This window comes from Acromyrmex echinatior, chromosome 14 (assembly GCF_024713525.1).
Source record: "Acromyrmex echinatior isolate Ae372 chromosome 14, ASM2471352v2, whole genome shotgun sequence".
In the NCBI taxonomy this organism is placed as follows: domain Eukaryota; kingdom Metazoa; phylum Arthropoda; class Insecta; order Hymenoptera; family Formicidae; genus Acromyrmex; species Acromyrmex echinatior.
This window is the reverse complement of record NC_141865.1, coordinates 384,488-403,339: the sequence shown is the minus strand read 5'-3', so window position 1 is coordinate 403,339 and position 18,852 is coordinate 384,488. Positions and strand designations below refer to the sequence as shown.

The following is an 18,852-nucleotide window of genomic DNA, read 5'->3' as shown; positions in this document are numbered from 1 at the left end:
CTTACCGCAACCGGTCCAGACACCGAATGCATACTTCCTTTCCTACTCCGCCTCGAGGGCTGCTCTCGCCCGACAAGGACGAGGATGGACGAAGGGATGGAACAAGACTAAAAGCACCAAGTCAAGTTCTAACTCGCGCCACGCGGACGATGAGCGTTCTCCACGCGTTGGATCAGCGCCTGCGCGACTTCTCTTTTCATTCCCTCCTCTTCGCGCTGATCCTCTTCCGTCCACCTTTCGCACCGTCTCCGTGGGTATTCCCCAAGACGTCGTGTTCCTCGTGTGTGCTTATATACTTTACGCTTTCGTAAAGATGTTCTGTCTGAGCTTTCTGAGATTCGAAGCTCAATGGTGAATCGGGTTCAATAGTGAGTTTGCAATCCGCATTGCTGGACCGCGCCGCTATTGAACGGCATACACCGAAATTCGTCGAAATTTCTTAAAGGAAGGTATGATGATTTATGCTAGCGAACTCTCGGAGATTTGTCATTCGAACGAGGGCTTTCGCGAAAGAACTATAGAACATTATCGCTCCATGTGATACCTAATGACTTCATGTGTAAGTCGAAACGTCTGTTTTTAGTTATTGGTTTTAAGTATGAATTTCTGTTATTAAAATAACTTCTACGGCTCGTAGCCTCTTATGTTAAATTGTTAATTTATCGCTCCCGCTTTTTCTTTATTATATGCGGAAAACTGTCATTCCAGTTTCCTTGTAAGACAATATTCGCGAACATTTCATATATTAAAGTATACAGAAAAAAATGATTTTACTAAAGTATTTAAAAATTTAGATAGGCAGATCTGAAAATAATTTTGTTTGGACCATTAAAATAATTAAGCAGGCCGCAACATAAATTCATCCACGTTCATTAAGCGTTCTATATAATTATTTTAATCATCCAACACAAAATTATTTTCACAGATCGGTATCTAACTAAATTTTCAAGCTATAATTATGTAAAAAAATAGTTGTAGAACACTTAAATGTTGATAACAATTTAAACTGCGTCCTGCTTAATTATTTGAATGGTCTAAACAAAATTATTTTTAGATTTGTCTACCTAAATTTTTAGATATTTTAGCAAAACCGTCCTTTCCGTTTATTAATATTTAATAAAACATTCACAGCATTGGCTGGCACGTGCTCGATGACATAATTATTTCTCGCCGCCTGTGATCGTATCGTAAGTTTTATTTCCTATTTTTACGACGCTTCTCGCCCCCCCATCAATCTATTACAGCTATACAAGTGCTATAACTTGTCGATGATAGAAAGCCGAGACCATGAATGTTCGACAGGTGTTCCAGTTACGAAGCTTTAATTGCTATTGATAATAAGCATACACAATAGAGATCCATAATCTTTGCGCATTAAAATTTTTTGAACATTTTATATAATAAATTCAGTAAAGTCTTACACAAGGTCTTACAGCTATGATAAGCTTCTATTTGTATCAATCTTAGTTTCTATCCGCTCCCTTGATCCTCCTATGATTAAGAAACGACGGTGGCTCGAAATGGTAAATACGTAGCGCTCCGTGCTCAGATATATCGAATTTATTATTATAATAAAGACCAGAGGAAAAGAACAATGGGCGGTATTAAATACCGTTATAATATACGGCCGGTTTATCCGAGCGTGTCATAAGTCTGGTTTTAACATCGCTACTGAAGATCTAGCTAGATGCGCGTCTCGTGCCAAGGTGTAGATATTAAACTGTCACGAAACTAAGGTTTAAATCTTGGCCTAAGTTTCCGGATGAGTGACGAAAAGCGCGTCCGTTGATCGTTTCTGTTTAAGCGATTCGTGCCTCGCGTGATCGCAGTTTCGATCGACAGCAAAAGCGAGGTGGAATTCTGGATCCGCCACGCGTTTATTTTTATCATCAATACATACGGCTCGGTGTAGCCTAAATAATAAATAATGTAATGGATTTTTTATCTTCACGCTCAAAGAAAAACAAAGTCATTAATTATATGAGTCATGTTTAACATCACGTATACGCAATTTATTTCTACGCAGAAAAAAAATACGTATTATATTCAAATATTAATTACTTATTTCAAGTATTTCAAAAGTTATATATTCGCAAATCTATTATCATAAGTTTCATCACAAGCATCAAATTTATTTAAAATATATTCTGAATTCAATGTTTTTAAATATATTCTAAATATTATTTAAAGTTTAATACTTCAATCAAGATTATTAAATTGAAATAAATTCGTTTTGTTTATTATATAAGTCAATTCTTTAAAATTTTATAATATTCTTTAAAAGAAAATAAATTCATGTTTTGAATACATAATAATAAATTTTTTTAATTCGTAATAATAAATAAATAAATAAATTTTAAGTTATCAAGAAAAATTCTTTATTAAAGATAAATGCTCTACCTAGAAAAAAGAAAAAAGTAAATTAAAACTGAATAAACTAAACTTTTCTTAACAGTAAAATAATATTTTTCTGTCATACATCACAGATTTTGATTGGCTATCAATTTCTAGCATCGATATACATGTGAATAATTTATTTATTATTAAATAAATGCAACGCGTGCGCGCTACCTGGAATTTCTAATTTAAACAATTCCCCTGTCACAGTCAGTTAAGCAACACAGGAAACATTGTGTATTAATATTTTCTACAGCAATTCAATACCACGGGAATTTAATGCAAGCATTTCACTTTGTGTAAATGTGAATAATAAAATAAAATGTGAATAATAAAGGAATATATGCATTTTGTTTATTACGGTCTTGATTCAATTTAACCGACGCAGAAAATAGCATAAATGAAATAATTAAATTAATTAACATATTACCTAGTATATTTTTATAATCGTAAGCATTTAAGTGTTTTCCACTATTCGATGGCTAAAATTTGAGAAGAATGCTTACAAAGAATCCAATAACTCTTCGCTCAGTGACAAGATTTGGAAGAAAGCCAAAATTATGACAGCCGGAACAAATGAATATAGCTACGAATATATGTGCGCTAAAAAAGCTACGTTTCCTTCGCAATACTATTAATTTAAACAAAACGGATGTAATTTATTAAAGATAATAATAGGCTATGACAATCGTACAGAACTACGAATTTCAATTAATTCTATAAAATTGGAGATGTGCGTCGTAGAAGATTATAACAAAGGAGAGGAAAAACTACACCTGTGGAATAAGTTACCGTTTCCGACTTACATGGACCTGACTAATACGAGCAGAATTCAATTTTCTCAGAAGTATAGCTGAGGCGAGAGAACCTCAAAAATTTTACCGTTGTTCACTGAAGTTATTCTTTCTCCTTAATCTAGATTCACAATCTTGCTTTAAAGGTCGTGAGCCGTAAAGCCATGAGAAATCGACCAATCACCGTCGAATATGAGAAAAATAATCGACTGTGATTGATCAATTTCTTACGGCCTTACAGCTTCAGTCTCTTAAAACAAGATTGTGGATTTAGACTTATGCGGCAATCATAAGACAAACTTATAAATGCCGAAAAAAAATAATAATTGCTCCTTCACTTTCGCGAGAGAGTAAACGCAGGACGGAATTGTTTATCAGAAAGACGATACCTAAAAAAGCATTAAGCATATTCCTACGTTTACCACGGGTGAGAGATCCTTCACATTTTCGCTATATTATCGCAGATGTCTCGGGTTTCTGGATCCATTAGCGATTTATCTTCCCGAGGCACGCGTCAAAACGTCACTACTTGTCTAGTTGAGCCACGTCCATTAAACCCTCATCCCTGTTCTTGAGAGAGTCAGCTTGTTAATTATTTACGAGATTTTTCGGGATTCGGAAAGATATTTATACGTCGAGGAGAGATATTGCTCCGCGGAGAGATATTTTTCTATCACGGCGCGTCGAATCGATCTCGTTATAATTATAGCAGAATCAAATTTTTAACGGTCAATGACACCGTTTCGAACGAGTCGGTCGATATATCTCTAATATTTTAATAATTGATATAATTATTTATAATTTATTTATTCAAAAAACTAATATATCAAAACTGAAATATAAAATTTAAAATTTATCCAAAAAATCTCATAATTTTTATCAAAAGGACAATCAAGAGAACACTAAAAGTAGCGAAGCTACTTTTTATAAAACTTTTAGATTGAATCTCACTTTGAAGAGTAGAAATTTCACTCTTAAAGATTAAAAATTGAGTCACTCTTTTTCAAAATTGGCTCAATTTTCACTCTTTAGAATGAAAATCTACTTCAAAACATTTAGAAAGTAAATATTCAAATAATCACAGATTCATAATACAACAGTATGTAATATAAATCTTCTATAAAAAGAAAAGAAAATAAAGAGAAAGAATAATATCAATTTTATTCTGCAAATTCTTACGAAAGATTCTAGATTGTTAAAACTAATTGTAAGTTCATTCCATAAGCATTACAATAAAATTGAATTATTTTGTAGGTCTATTAATAATAAAAATTAATGAAGTTACTTTATAACTATAAGGATAAATTAATTAATAGAATAGAATTTATAAGTGTGATATTAATGATATATGTGATATTACATTTCAAAGATCACTAAAGACTGGAATAAGCTAATAATTAAATCATGATGGATTTCTTGCATGAAAGACGTACGATTTGAGAGATATGATATTTTCTATATTAAATTCAAGACGTATAATCCGATACATATCCAAGTGCAAATTCAATTTCATTAAAGCGCAAAGCGTGATGCGGCTGATCTCCCCATCGTGGCAGCGACGGCGATGTGCTCACGTTTCTGTACGTTTCTCCCTCGTCGACACTTATGTAACCGCAATGAAACTGCAGGCACATACGTCTCTACTTTATATTGTTTGACACAAATAGATCCACAGTGGCAGTAGCACTCGCGGTTTTACTTCGTGTGTGAAGCCGATGGCCTCTTAGACGTTACGACTATAGACTTCCTTTAATATGATAATGCACTTCTTGATTCGAAAATGATTCAATTTCTCCAGTCAAATATTCTTAAGAGGACATTCTTTGTTATATCACATATATTAATAAGGATTATATACCATGCGAAATGCATAATTTATTAGGCCTGTTCTTTTTGGCTGAATTTTTGCACCAGTTCATCTTTCTTCCTCTTCTTTCTTCCTGGAGAGAAAAGGAAGAAAGATGAACTGGAGCAAAAGTTCAGCTAAAAAGAACAGGCCTATTGTTGTAGCTAACTTAAGATAGACTAATAAATATGTTATGTATATCGATATGCAACTTTTTATTGAATGTTCATTGGTTCAGACGATTTTATGGTAGCTGTGCTATGCTTTAGGACTAAAGATTTAAGTCTAGAATATAAGACCATTGTATAATACATAATATATAAAGAATAAGAAAATTAACCAATCAGAGTCTTTCATTTCATGGAAAAAAAAGGAAATGAAGGATCTTGATCGGTTCATTTTCTTATACCTTATGAATTACAAAACTCTATGCTCCCGTTCTTATTCTTAAATATTTGAAACGTGTAATCGACAAACTGAAGACAAAACAATAGCAACGTAGAAACATAGCTTGTTTCAAAAGCAAAACGGTTTCTGTAAACAGATTCTTAAATCTAGAAAACGAGTTGGTTCGTTATTAATTAACTTTAAGTTCGCCTGGGACAAACTTGAGTGTATGTTGGCGCGCGATTAAATCTCCGTTCTCTGCCGTTCCGATTACTCGAAATATCTCATCCCTAGAACGTGCATCTCGCGCCATGTGCGGCTGACGTAAGATGCGCAGCGGCGATACTATTATTTGTACCTACGCAAATATGTCCAGAGAAGACGTGAACGCAAACAGGCGCATAAAGACACTATTCGATTTAACGGAGTCTACAATCGAGGCGTGAATGCCAGAAATTGCATAAGACAGTTTATATTATACGGAATTTTAATTTGATAATTCGATTTGTGTGTCTAGCAGAATTTTTAAAAATTTAAATTTTTTATCATGCGACAAAAAAAACAGTTCAATTCGTATCAGTATTAATAAATTAATAATACATGCTGTAGGCAAAGCTAGAGATGTAACAGTCTTGATAACGAACGATTTTATCAAAATCCTGCAAGAAAAAAAAAATATATATATATATACATATATATGTGCATATACTTTATATACTATCCGAGTCTAACTTACACAGTCTGATTCTAATCTATTAATTAAGATAAAAATTACCTAATTAAGATAATTAAATAAAGTTATAGAGTAGGAAAGTATAAGTTAAGATATAAGATAGTAGGTATATGTACATGCAGAAACAATTATTTTGGCTGAAGTATTTAAAAATTTAACTAGATACATATCTGAAAACAATTTTATTGAATCATCAAAATAATTACGCAGGAATTTTAAGCATACTAAACAATATTGCAAAAAGTTTTGATATTCTAGCAACTATAGTTTCAGCGTAATACATAATTATTTTTATCCAACAAGCGAATTATTTTCAGTGTCTAATTAAATTTTTACTTCAGCAAAACTGTCCTTCTAGTGCAAAGAAGAACTATATAGAAATAGATAATAGAATATCTTTCTTTTTCATTTTGATAAAATCGCTTGTAGGCAGATTCTGTTGTAGTATCTCTAGGCAGTCTTTATTATCTGGTTAAAAAGAAATCAATTTGCCATCTAAGAATTTGTAATAAAAAAAGATCTATGTGTGTGGCAGTCTTGCCTGTATAAATATATAATTGAATAATAAATCTTTTTTAAAGAGCAAAGATAAAGGCATCGTTATGAATATCCAAATCGAAAGTGTACTGTACTCGAAGGACTGTAGACGATCATCAAAAGAAATGTGCCGGAGGGAGGCAGAACAAGATGAAGAGCCTGTCGCAACGTAGCCGCGGTAAGACGGTATTGCGGCGTTTCTCTGGCAAGGGCACCGACGCAATGCGTCTAGGCGTCTCGGGTCAGGAAAGCTACATGACGACGTGAAAAGACGTCGCGTCGGTGTGATCCGATGAAGGCGGGACGTCGCCGATGCAACAGAGATGCCGTTTTCCTTTCGCCGAGTTTCCCTGACAGTCGCGTATGTAGGCATACGCCGTTTGTGTTGGCCAATAACAAGCGCCAAATGTCCCACATTTCGCTTATTAAGTACAGACAGATACGGGAGAGGCGCACAATAGAGTTGCTATTGCCATCGCTCTATGCAATGCGACACAGTTACAGACCTAGTCACGGCAATATACGTAGAGAGATTGAACAGATGGAAATTTGATCGATCCTATCCGACTTCTTTGTGCGAAAACATCGCAATACTTGTTCATAAATCAAGAAAACATAAATCCTAATAATAATTTTTTTAAGAAAACAATATAAAGGTGTTTTAAATCATTCAATTATTTTCGAGATATTTCTTTCTCGTTTTTTAAACATTTTAAGAGAACGGTATAATTAATTGTCGCTTACTTCAAACTCTGCTTCAGATCATTCAGTACTCTCTAAATCTGAATCAGTGGATAATCACTGATATCAGTGCCAAGTATGCCACTGGTAATCAATGGCTGCGTTCAGCAGAGAAAGCAGCTTTGCAACCGTTGTAACATTCTTTAATATGATTGGTCTTGCCCTTAGAGTTCCTCATTGGATCTAAATGTATAAATCAATCATGTTCAAGAATTTTACAACAGTTGCAAAGCTGCTTTCTCTGCTGAACGCAGCCAGTCAATAAAATGTGAAATCTCTAATCTAGCTGATCTTTATTATATGATCTAATCTTATTTTAGTGCATAAATTCAATGAATATAGTATTGAAAAATTGAAGCATGTAAATATCAGTATTTTAATTATATAATGCTCAAACATTCTTCCTTTTTTAGTTTAACTTCACTAATTATCAGTGTCACTAAGTAATTAGTGACTATCCACTGATTCAAATTTAGAGAGTAAGGATTTTCCAATTTCAATAATAATTCACATTCTTCATCGGCTAAAAAAGAAAAAGTAACTTTTAATTCCTCGAAAAACGCATGTTTTTTATAACTCGCATTTCTTCAAGAGATACACCGCGTTCGTCTACATTTATAACGAGGAAAGCTCCGCTTAGATAGTCAAACGGTTCTAATTTCGGTGCACTGCTAGCACGTGGCATTATTACGGCAGAGCACCCGGTTTACGCACGTGAGAATCGGTGAGATAACGCCGCACCCATGTCAAGGAAGTTGTATTTTTAGCAGATACGACCGCGTAAATTATACGCCCTGTAAAATGAAGATACAGTGAACAGAGAATTGAGAAAGATAAAATGGAGTAAAATTAAAAATTCTGATGGGACATAACAATTGGAAAAGGAGCTACTTTCTTTCTTTTCCAAGTAAATTGTGCTCCAAACGAGTTAATAAAATCTTTTCAACAAAGCAAAAATACGGAAACAAATTTTTAGTCCGATAAATCTATAATAAAACTTACAATAGATCTACATCAGAAACTTAAAATTGAGCCAGATTAATCAAAATATTTTAGTAATAAAAAAGAGAGAAATAGCAAAAAATTTTTTTTAATTATGTCTAAAAAAACTTTGGGTAACTCCAATATACATATGCCGCACCTAACAAAAACTTAATTTATTAAATATTATTTACAATATTTAAGATAAATGAACTATACCAGTAAAAACTTTGTATTGTTTACTACTATTAGTACTACTATTAGAAAAAAAATATTAGAAATCAGAAATATTTATTTTTTGTATTGAAAAAAAGAATTTTTTCAAACGCTTGCATTTTTACTGCATATTCCATAAGAGTAGGATATGGCTATTTATAGGTGGGACATAATTCATGAAAAAATTACAAATAATGTTCAGAAATATAAGACGTAAAATAATACTTATATAAAATAACTTATAAAATATGTTTACAAAGTTTTATTAAGAAATAAGAATGATAAATATGTATATAGAATAATAGATAATAATAATTGCAATCTTTTGCATATATCACAAGTGTTATGAAGTACATATTTCATGTAATGTATTCATTGCATTTAGTGTACTGGATCCAATCTGCGCACTTTGTATGCTTTTATGCTTTGAGCATAAATCTCGCCCTCTACAAATGTCATATATCCTAAACAGGTGGAATACGAATATATTATACAAGACATTAAGCTGAGAAAAGAACATAAACATTTGTATTTTGCTCCATTTTTTACTATCCCTTTACACTTATATCATTAAATAACTATTAAGCCTTTTGCAATAATCTCTACAATAATCATTTTATGTGAATTATGATATATGATTGCGCTACTCATTACATTGACAAATCGGTTCAACTGACAATAATTTTACTAATATTAACATTAAGAAACTGAAAACATAACACAATATTATAACATAAAAATATATAACAGAATGCAAAGATTATGTGCAAATCATCACACTCCTATTTTTTCTGACTTTTGCGAATCCTCGCGCAGCGTAAATACTGGAGTTACCCTAATTAAAATATTTCTCAAAATTAACAAAAGATATAAAGAATTAAAAAATTAGTAATAGAAAAAATACTATTACAATAATTTTAAAGGACTCTAAATAATAATAATTACAATGAAATAAATTTAAGGTATTAAAGAGCCAACCGTAGAATTTGTTGCGTAAAATTATTTAGATATATAAAATAATTTTACACAATAAGTTCTGCAGTTGGCTCTTTAATACTCTGTAACTTATTTCATTGTAATAGAAAAAAAAATAATAAAAAACAATAGTAATCAATATGTAAAAAAATGAGTCATGGAACTTTCAAAGTATGTAAAGTTAAACCGACACGATGCATAATTTTTTGCATGATGAGCTTACATGCTATTGTGCCTGCTCTAATACATGCTAAACGTCTCCATGTATTTAAAAATTAATTTCTCAAAAATCTTTTTTATAGTTTGACATTTTTTTTATGTATCAAAAACTTTATATATTCACAAAATAAAGCTATTAAGCCGTTTAGAATTCGATCATGAATTTAAGTTGGCATCCCATTTTTTAAAAATTAATTAAAAATTACTGTTAAGCTGAACTCTTGTTATAAATTATAGAGAACCCTTCGTTTCGTCAAAAGAAAGGAATTCTAATCAGAACTTTTGGGAATTCTAATCAGAACTCTTGAGAATTAAAGTTAGAGTGCTAACTTTACATGCTCGAACTTTTAGATAGACTGATCACACTGTTAGATATCGAAAGAGCAATAGTAATAATTCAATCTTTTATCTCTCTAAATTCTTTAGAGTAAATCCTCTCCAAAGAATTCCGAGAGATATTAAATAACATTTTGTTATTTTTACTTCTATGTATCAAAATGTAAATCAATCCTTTTCTGTGATTAATTTCAATGGTTCAAAATTAACAATATCCATATTAATGTGTACACTTAGTAAATAATAAACTAAAATTTGAGTCAATTTAATTACTTATTTTCTTGAATTAAATTAATTGTGCTAGTTAAATTAATGACATTACTGAGTAGAAGTAGTGGCGACCTAGAGAAATCATTTTTAACAATGACACAAATTGGAACGACAAATGTTCGACATTATATGAATTTAACAGGACGTGTTAAATATAATATAAATTAAATATAAATTACATAAATCCGTCTCAACATATGATTTCTGTATATAAGAAGAATATATACAGAATAGATTCTATTCTGTATATAAGAATAGATATACAATTATAGATAGACTATATATAAGAATAGATATAGAATTCCGAATAGGATCAGGAGCATGAAAATTGCATTATACAAAATACACCTAAGTCTATGTATACACGCGCGGCTTCCACAAACTTTTGCCGATCATGAATCCACGCACGTGACTCAGAAGAGCAGCGATTCGTTTTATGAGAAGTATATATATATATATATATATATATATATATATATATATATATATATATATATATACACAGAGCATGAATTATGCCAAGCGTTATCACTTAGGTTCAGATACTTGCACTGCACTGCGCTATAAAACGCCGCGGTGATACGCTGCGTGCGACAAATGCTTTGCGGTGGCAAACGTAAAAAAAAGATGAATGATTACCATTCTTTCAGATAAGAAAAGAATATTTTCATGAATATATAATAAAGAAGATATAAGCTGCAAGGACATAAGCTTTGTTAATGCGCCGCATTACGTGACCTGTATGTTATAATTAATTGACCGCGGAACTTGTTAAATGATACGAAAAGTAAATTTGCCTAAGTGTGGAAGTTGAGACGTTTACCACAGAAACACATAAGACATTGTGCTCGTGTTTCGCAACGTAATTCTATTAAAATAAGCAAGAGAGAAAGACGCAGCTAAATCTTATTAATTTTTTAGACAACCCTTCAACAATCTTAAACTTTAATATTTTTTGCAATTATGTATAAATAGCTATTTTTATTTCGGAATATAATTTCGAACTTAAACAACAAGTAATTAAATTTTTCTGCAGATGTGAGAGAATTTCTCTCTCTCTCTCTCTCTCTCTCTCTCTCTCTCTCTCTCTCTCTCTCTCTCTCTCTCTCTCTCTCTCTCTCTCTCCCTCCCCCGACAATTGTACACTTAACTTATGTTGACAAAAATTAATTATTAATCTTTCTCGTTGCCAAATTTATAAATTACATCAAAAGTTAGTATTAAAAAGATATTATATGATTTACGATTATTTCAGTTAATCTTTATATTATCAAAAATAATAGGGGAAAGCAAAAAGTCACATTTTCCTTTCTGCTTAAAACGTTTTGAATAATTGAAACGATAAAGAAACGATATCTGTACCTCTCGTTACTTGTTATGACAGGATGTTGCATAGAAAGGACGAGGATATATACATGATATCGCTATTGCTTGATACGCTTATTGCGGAATCGAGTGTTTTTATGTGTAGTGCAGCAATATTATAAACGAGGCGAACGTTTTACCGTATCAGTAAAACTCAGCGTTTATAGCATTTCTAGAGAATACCTTCTTGATATAAATTTTAATACTTGAGAAATTGTTCACATTTTTCTCAAGATAAATTTCATATAAACTAGCATTCTTCTGTAAATACAGAATTTGTTACGATAGGATTAATTGTAAGTAAGCGATTAATTTAAAAAATTAATCACTATAAATAAAAAATTTAATTTTATCTTTCAAGTTAATAAATTGAATTGTTTTTAGGCTCGTAGCCCTTTGTCTTTCTGTTTGTTTAATAAATTGAATTTTAGCTTTCACCATCCTATCTATCAACCAGATACGTGGGTCTTAATCTCATTCTTAAAAAAAAAATTTCAGAAAGAATAAATGTTGACTTTTCAACGCATTGGTTGTTTATTTGATTAAATTAATTTAATTATCTTTATTCTTTTCGTTGGAAAATGTATGTATTTAAGTTAAAATATAAAATGTTCTTAAATACATATTTTCTTTATTGAAAGATAAACTAAATTAATTTAATCGAATGAACAATTTTTTTCTCAATATAGCAATTCCTATTTATTTGACATTGATCATTTTATATATATATATATATATATATATATATATATATGTATGTATATGTATGTACACACACATTTATATATATATATATATATATATATATATATGTATATATAAATAGCTAATAGAAAGATAAGACTAGTATCATTTACTCACGAATTTATCCTATAAAAGAAGTGGAAAATTATGTTACAGGATTTGCAAGGAACTCTTCTATCATGTCAAATCCTTAAGACACAACGAAATGTCTGTATTTATTTCTACAATTGAACTCTCTGGAGTTGACAATGAGTTTATTGTAGAATCACTCAATTATAAATCTCCTTATCAGAAATGTCAAATACTTCAATTTTCTTTACGATATATAGTTCTAAATTTCTTATTAAAAAATTTAGACTGCTCCACCAATTCAGTGCAGAAACTCTATAGCGCACATAACGTAAACTACACATTTTCAGTGCCAGCAATGAATTTTGGAATATAACTTTAACATTCATTTTTTAATACAAATTGTCGTTGAAATTAATTGATGTCTTTTAAATTTTCATTAACATAAATTAAATGGGTTTTACAGATCCAGCCTTAGTAATTATTTGGCGTCAACTCCGAAAAGGTTAATATACGAGCTCGACAGAGAAAGCTGCGAAAACCAGATAAAAGGCAACAATACTTACATTTTTGTATCCTCACCGACAATATCTCACTGATACTTCAGTTGGAAAGTTGATTCAATACTCTATTGATCTTTGTTGCGTCCCGAAGATGAGAGATACACAAAACGCTCGTGATACTTCTGGCACATAACCTCGCAACGCCGCAAATCCGCAAAACTGCGCCTCGTCCAGTCTTATCACTGCAAAAACATAAAAGACGCGATTTCACGTACACGACCAATCACGGATCGACGCAGATTACGATGAAATAACGTTTGATAAATTACATACAGCGTAAAAAAATCTCAATCAGCACAACACTTAAAATATCAACTCAATCAGCTGTTCCCAACTGTTCCGGCAGCTGATCGCACTCGGTACGTTGGCACCATCTACTGAGAAATGCCTGACACATTGGTTTATACATTTAGATCCAGTGGAACTAAGGGCAAGACTAATCATATTAAAGAATTTTACAACAATTGCAAAGTTGCTTTTTCTGCTGAACGCAGCCATTATTGCGATATCTTGAAAATGCTGAAAATTGAAAAATATATTCGCAAATATAATTAGTGTCAGGCATTTCTCGGTAGATGGTGCCAACTTACCGAATGATCAGCCGCTGGAACAGCTGGGATCAGCTGATTGAGCTATATTTTAAGTGTTACGCTGATTGAGATTTTTTTACGCTGTATGTAATTTATCAAATGTCGTTTTGTCGTAATCTATGTCGATCCGTGATTGGTCCATTCTGTTCATCTACAGGAATTAAATATTATAACGCTTAAATGATATTATAAATTATTTTTTATAATTATAGTGATCGCGTAGCATCAACAGGGATCTCGATAATAATTGAAAAATTGTAATTAATAGAAGTTTTTAAGAAACATTGTCATTGATATTATAGATAATAAAAATATATAATTCTGTTCTCTGTAATATATAATGAGATCAAATATATAAAAACTAAGTATATTACAAAGTAAAATGATATTAGTCAATAATTAATCAAGAAAATTAATAGTTGTAATATTCTTATTTCAATTCTCCCTATAAACAATATTCTTATTAGAAACATATATAAGGCTATTCTTTTAGAAACATATATAAGGCTATGAGATGTATACATATAAATAATAAATTTTCTTTTTATTATTTTACATTATGGTATCGATAAATTTATATTAATGAATTTTTTATTATAAACATAGTTAGATCTTTGGCATAACTTGATATTTATGATTTATTTATTCATCGCGCAAATACTCATTTTGATAATTTAAGACATTCATAAACCTTATTGCATCTAATTTGCATAGAGAGGTCCATCATAAACGATGTAATGTGGGTTTCTTTATCCTTTTGTTTCCCGTTTTCAAATGCAATCACGAGAGTCATTGTGGGATCAGTGTTGTGGAAAGAATATGTACACGAATCCTGTAGGAATATTAATTTATATGAAGTAATTCTTCAAATTATTTCAGTTGTTTGTCATTTATTTGGATTATTTATATTTTTTCGTTTCTATTTTTATTTATAATTATTAATATGTTTAAAATTATTTTTAATGAGCATACCTTCATACTTTTATGGCAAATTACTTTGTCCATAGTAAGAAGTTCGGCGTGTCGTTCCTTTATCTTAGTCTGGATATTATCCAAGTGTACTGATGGTTTCTGCGTGAATGTCTGAAAGACATTAATTTTATAAAAAAGCATAGGATGTTATGTACATTTATTTGTACCATTTATTTGTACAGACCATTGTACTATTTATTTATAGATATTAATATATGTACTTATATTAATAAAACCTATTTAAAAAATTCATTTATATTTACACTAGGACAACAAACAACAACGGGAAAACTCTCAAAAGAGTTTGCTCCTCTTCCTGGATGTCTATATCCAGAACCTGAATTTTCAGTTTCTCTGGAGTCGAAGATTATCAATACCGCTAGTATATCGTATTTTCGTTGAAAACTCTGTATCCTAAAATAGTATTTGTCAGTGCATATTATATACGAGTAACTTAACGTTGTATATGTGTATCTTACTTATGATAGTAATCTATACTCTGCTTGCTCATAATACTCCTCATTTCCCCTGGACTAGCTTGTTGGCTTAAAGTAGTGTGGAAATACAGAGAACACTTAGCTAATATGGCACTACGGAGCTTCATCAGCCATTGGTACAGCGCTGGTTGTTGATTTGCCTTGAGAAATGTCGCACCAAAACCCAATTTCCAAGACTAAAAAAAATCTTGAGTTAGAATATTTGATAAGAATTAAATTTAAAAAAGTCTCGAATTAAAATATTACTTTTATGCCCTTTTTTATTTATATATTGCTAACCTCCTTGCTCTGCAGAGTTCTTTCCCAAGCTGACATTCGCGTTTGCGCTCCGTAGAGTGCCATCAGAGTTGGTAAAAATCTCCAATTTTGAACTTCCACTTGTGCTTTCATTAATTGTACTAGTATTTCACATTCTAATCTGAACAATGAGGATTATTAGCTTCTCACATACATTAAAATTTATAATTCGTATTATTAAAATTACATATTACTAATATTATAAAACGATACATACGTTAAACTTGTTTTGATAGCAGTTAATGCCAAATGAGAACAGGATAACAAATAACATTTTACTATTCCTTCTATATACTGCAGCAATTCTTGATGCTTCATAACTTTGCTATTTACACTCATATTGTACATTTTTTCGTAGCTGTAATGCAATAATCACAAATATGACATTAGACAACAGAAGGCTGAAATACTAGTATACTAACAAATCTATCAGCTGGATTCTTGCCGTGATGAACTGACAGAGCTGACTGGAAACATTTGCGACTGCCGTACCAATGGAATTTGTTCCCTTAGTCATTTCCTCTAATCTTTTCAAATCAGACTTCAGTGATTCATAGACAGTCTTTAAAGAATTCTGTAAATAATAGTAAATAAATAATCATTGACTGAAGTGCTTTCTTTGTTGTTAAATACGTACATCCTTCCTAAGAAAACCTTTATTTTTAGTATTGAGGAAACCTAAATCCGCATATGAACGCTCTGCAACAGCTATCTGTGGTAAATGCAACAGCAGCATTCCCCATGGACCCATTTGCATCTGCTTACATGATTCCCTTTCTTTCTCCTGAATTAAATTTATATTTTTTTCAGACAGGAATGTACAACTGCATTTATATGTACTTACATTAATACACATATAACAGGATTTGATTCACTTACAACTGTTTCCTTAGCCTTATCGGAGCATAATTGAGCGACCTGTGTGAAGAAGGCATTAAGGAATTCATCCTCGTGATCCATCCTCTATTTTTGTTTGCAACATATGCGAATAAATGGACCATGCGACTATCAATGCTGTCATACTGATGAGGTTATGTATAATGTTATGCATGGATACTTTCCATTTACATATACCTACATAAGTCCTGCATGAAGAAATCATGCAATCGATCAAAAGTGATATTCCATCTATGATGTAAGAAAAAATAATTCTTATATCATGATTCTATTTGCTACTTTGTTAAATGTCAAGAAAGATAAAATTCTGTTTGTGTCGACTTATATGGCTGTAGTTAAAGTCTCGCTACAAATGCTTTGAAGCATTTGATGGATTAATTAGAAGAAAGAATTTTACAAACTGACCAATTAAAAAACGCTTCAAAGCGTTTGTAGCATCGCGTTGACCATACCCTATGTCATTAAAATAGAAAGCACTTTAAAAGGTTGACATTAGGATTGTTTTTTATTGTCCTTTCTGAACTGGTATCAGAGAAACCTGAAAGAGGCCATGCCGGCCTTTTTCCTATTACCGACGAAATCGTCTGTACACTACCGCCAGTACATCTATTTTCAGTTTGGGAACTATGTGACTACATACATTTTCTGACACTATCGATAAAATCGTATCGTCGAAAGTAGACGTTTGTTTCTGTAATACATCCTCAGGACAGAAGCGACTATCCAGTATTCACAGGAAAGATAGTTGAATGGATCCTTGAACGAAAAAATTTTAATTTCGTATTTGCTACATATAAATAAAAGTTGTTGAATAAACGAAACTGAAAATTCAAACAATTGTTAATTTAGTATTTTAATAAACGAAACTGAAAATTCAAACAATTATTAATTTAGTGAATTTTGTTTCATATATTTATCTTATATTATATTGTAATATCTTATAAAATTACTAAGTATCATTATGCAAATTTTCAGTCAGTATTTATCAAATATAATTGCTAATATAAGTTTCTACAATTACTAGCAATTATAATTCAATCTTTTTAAATTCAATCTTTTCTAAACATATATTGTCAATTTAAGATATAATTTAGCAAAAAACGAGCTATAGAGGCCCTCCACCACCTCCACCAATTTTATTGGCGGTCCTCTTTTCTTTGTAAGTATACTCACCCATAAAAAACAAATAAGCTACTAATAAATTTAGTAGCCCGCTTTTTGCAGGTAAGTGTACCTTTAATTTATCTTTAATTTATTTTTTTATTTTTATGTCTAATTATTTTATTGTATTTCGTTATGCTTTATTGCATAACTTTTTAAATATTATTCTTTATTGTATTATTCTTTATACAATTCGATATTATAATTATAATAATTATTTACAATACAATATACAATTATCAATGCTGTTCAAAATATAATAAAAATGATAACATAGGAGCATAATTAATAAATTTTTGTAATGTGGGATTATACAAAACGTCGAAAATACATATAATAACACAAATTTTTCTAACCAATGTTTAATGAAATATTGATAAACGCAGAAGAAATACTAACAACAAATAGATCGTATTTACTATTAATTATTTACTATTAATTATTTATTATTAATTTACGAATATAAAACTTAACAATAAAAAAAGTCATTAATATATTTATAACAGCACTTTCATCAAGTTCAAGATAATATCAAGATAATATCTCAATAATTTTATCATATCAAAATCCCTCCGCCTCGTGATATACTGATTAATACCCAATACAAAGAAGAACAATCTTCATACAGGAAAGCGAACTTAATATATTTTGATTCTACGTAAATTTTACAAGACTCATTTGCAAAGAAAAGTTAAGCAATCCGTCAAATACCAGTGATCCTGTTACAGGACTGCGGTGAATTTTTCAGACTACTTAGCGATAGTAATAATTTTGCATGTCAATTATAATTACCATTTTTATCACATCTTTAATATAATATTAAAATTCGCGAAAAAATATGTTCTGCCATACGTGATTAAAAATCATCTCTTATTAAAAATAAACGGATAAAATAATTTCCTTATGTAATAGTGATTACGAAGAAATATATTTAATAATAATAAAATACATGCGTTATTAATTTTTTATATGTATGGATACAAAAGTTTCTCGGGCACCAACTGTTCGAGATGAGCCGAATCCGATAATAACGGGATTTTAAAGAACATCCTGAAAAATTTATTATATAAAATTTAACAATTCTTTATTATTCAAAAATTACAATTATTAATATCCCGCTAATATGAAGGTACCTATTCGACTTATCTTGAATTTTTTGTACCCACACGTTTAAAATTCAACTCATGTAATCACGATAACATTATTAACTATAAAGAATTTTGAAAAAAGTTATGTAAATATCGACAAAAATCAATATTCGTTAA

At 30.7% G+C, this 18,852-nt stretch overlaps 2 protein-coding genes and 1 long non-coding RNA gene across 10 annotated transcripts in view; 1 reads left to right on the top strand and 2 right to left on the bottom strand.

The window, feature by feature from the left end:
- LOC105143392 (uncharacterized) overlaps positions 1-13,587 on the bottom strand; it is a 47,693-nt gene extending 34,106 nt beyond the window's left edge. For both annotated transcript variants that reach the window (XM_011051696.2, XM_087412959.1), the window contains exons 1-2: positions 13,447-13,587; positions 13,177-13,355 (exon numbers count right to left, since the gene is read on the bottom strand). In XM_011051696.2, coding sequence (XP_011049998.1) covers positions 13,177-13,178 — 2 coding nt within the window. In that variant the 5' untranslated portion in view covers positions 13,179-13,355; positions 13,447-13,587. The remainder of the gene's footprint in view (positions 1-13,176; positions 13,356-13,446) is intronic.
- Positions 226-13,371, top strand: LOC105143393 (uncharacterized). Of its 2 annotated transcripts, XR_845713.2 has the most exons (3): positions 226-449; positions 1,132-1,187; positions 13,077-13,371. It is a non-coding gene; the product is annotated as an uncharacterized LOC105143393 (long non-coding RNA). The 2 variants fall into 2 exon arrangements; XR_015547263.1 differs by lacking the exon at positions 13,077-13,371 and having other exon boundaries at positions 423-559; positions 1,132-7,972.
- Positions 13,588-13,734: 147 nt separating the features above from the next.
- LOC105143394 (KICSTOR subunit 2) lies at positions 13,735-17,016 on the bottom strand. 6 transcript variants are annotated; one of them, XM_011051700.2, is made up of 11 exons: positions 16,879-17,016; positions 16,409-16,657; positions 16,167-16,313; positions 15,952-16,103; positions 15,747-15,887; positions 15,512-15,650; positions 15,215-15,408; positions 14,999-15,149; positions 14,736-14,846; positions 14,455-14,595; positions 13,735-13,914 (listed from the first exon to the last, which is right to left on the bottom strand). In XM_011051700.2, exons 2-11 carry the CDS (start codon positions 16,487-16,489, stop codon positions 13,840-13,842), a joined length of 1,332 nt encoding a protein of 443 aa, XP_011050002.1. In that variant the 5' UTR covers positions 16,490-16,657; positions 16,879-17,016; the 3' UTR covers positions 13,735-13,839. The 6 variants fall into 6 exon arrangements, with proteins under 6 accessions (XP_011050002.1, XP_011050003.1, XP_087269082.1 ...); XM_011051701.2 differs by having other exon boundaries at positions 16,409-16,614; positions 16,879-17,001; XM_087412956.1 differs by having other exon boundaries at positions 16,832-16,989.
- Between the last annotated feature and the right edge of the window lie 1,836 nt (positions 17,017-18,852).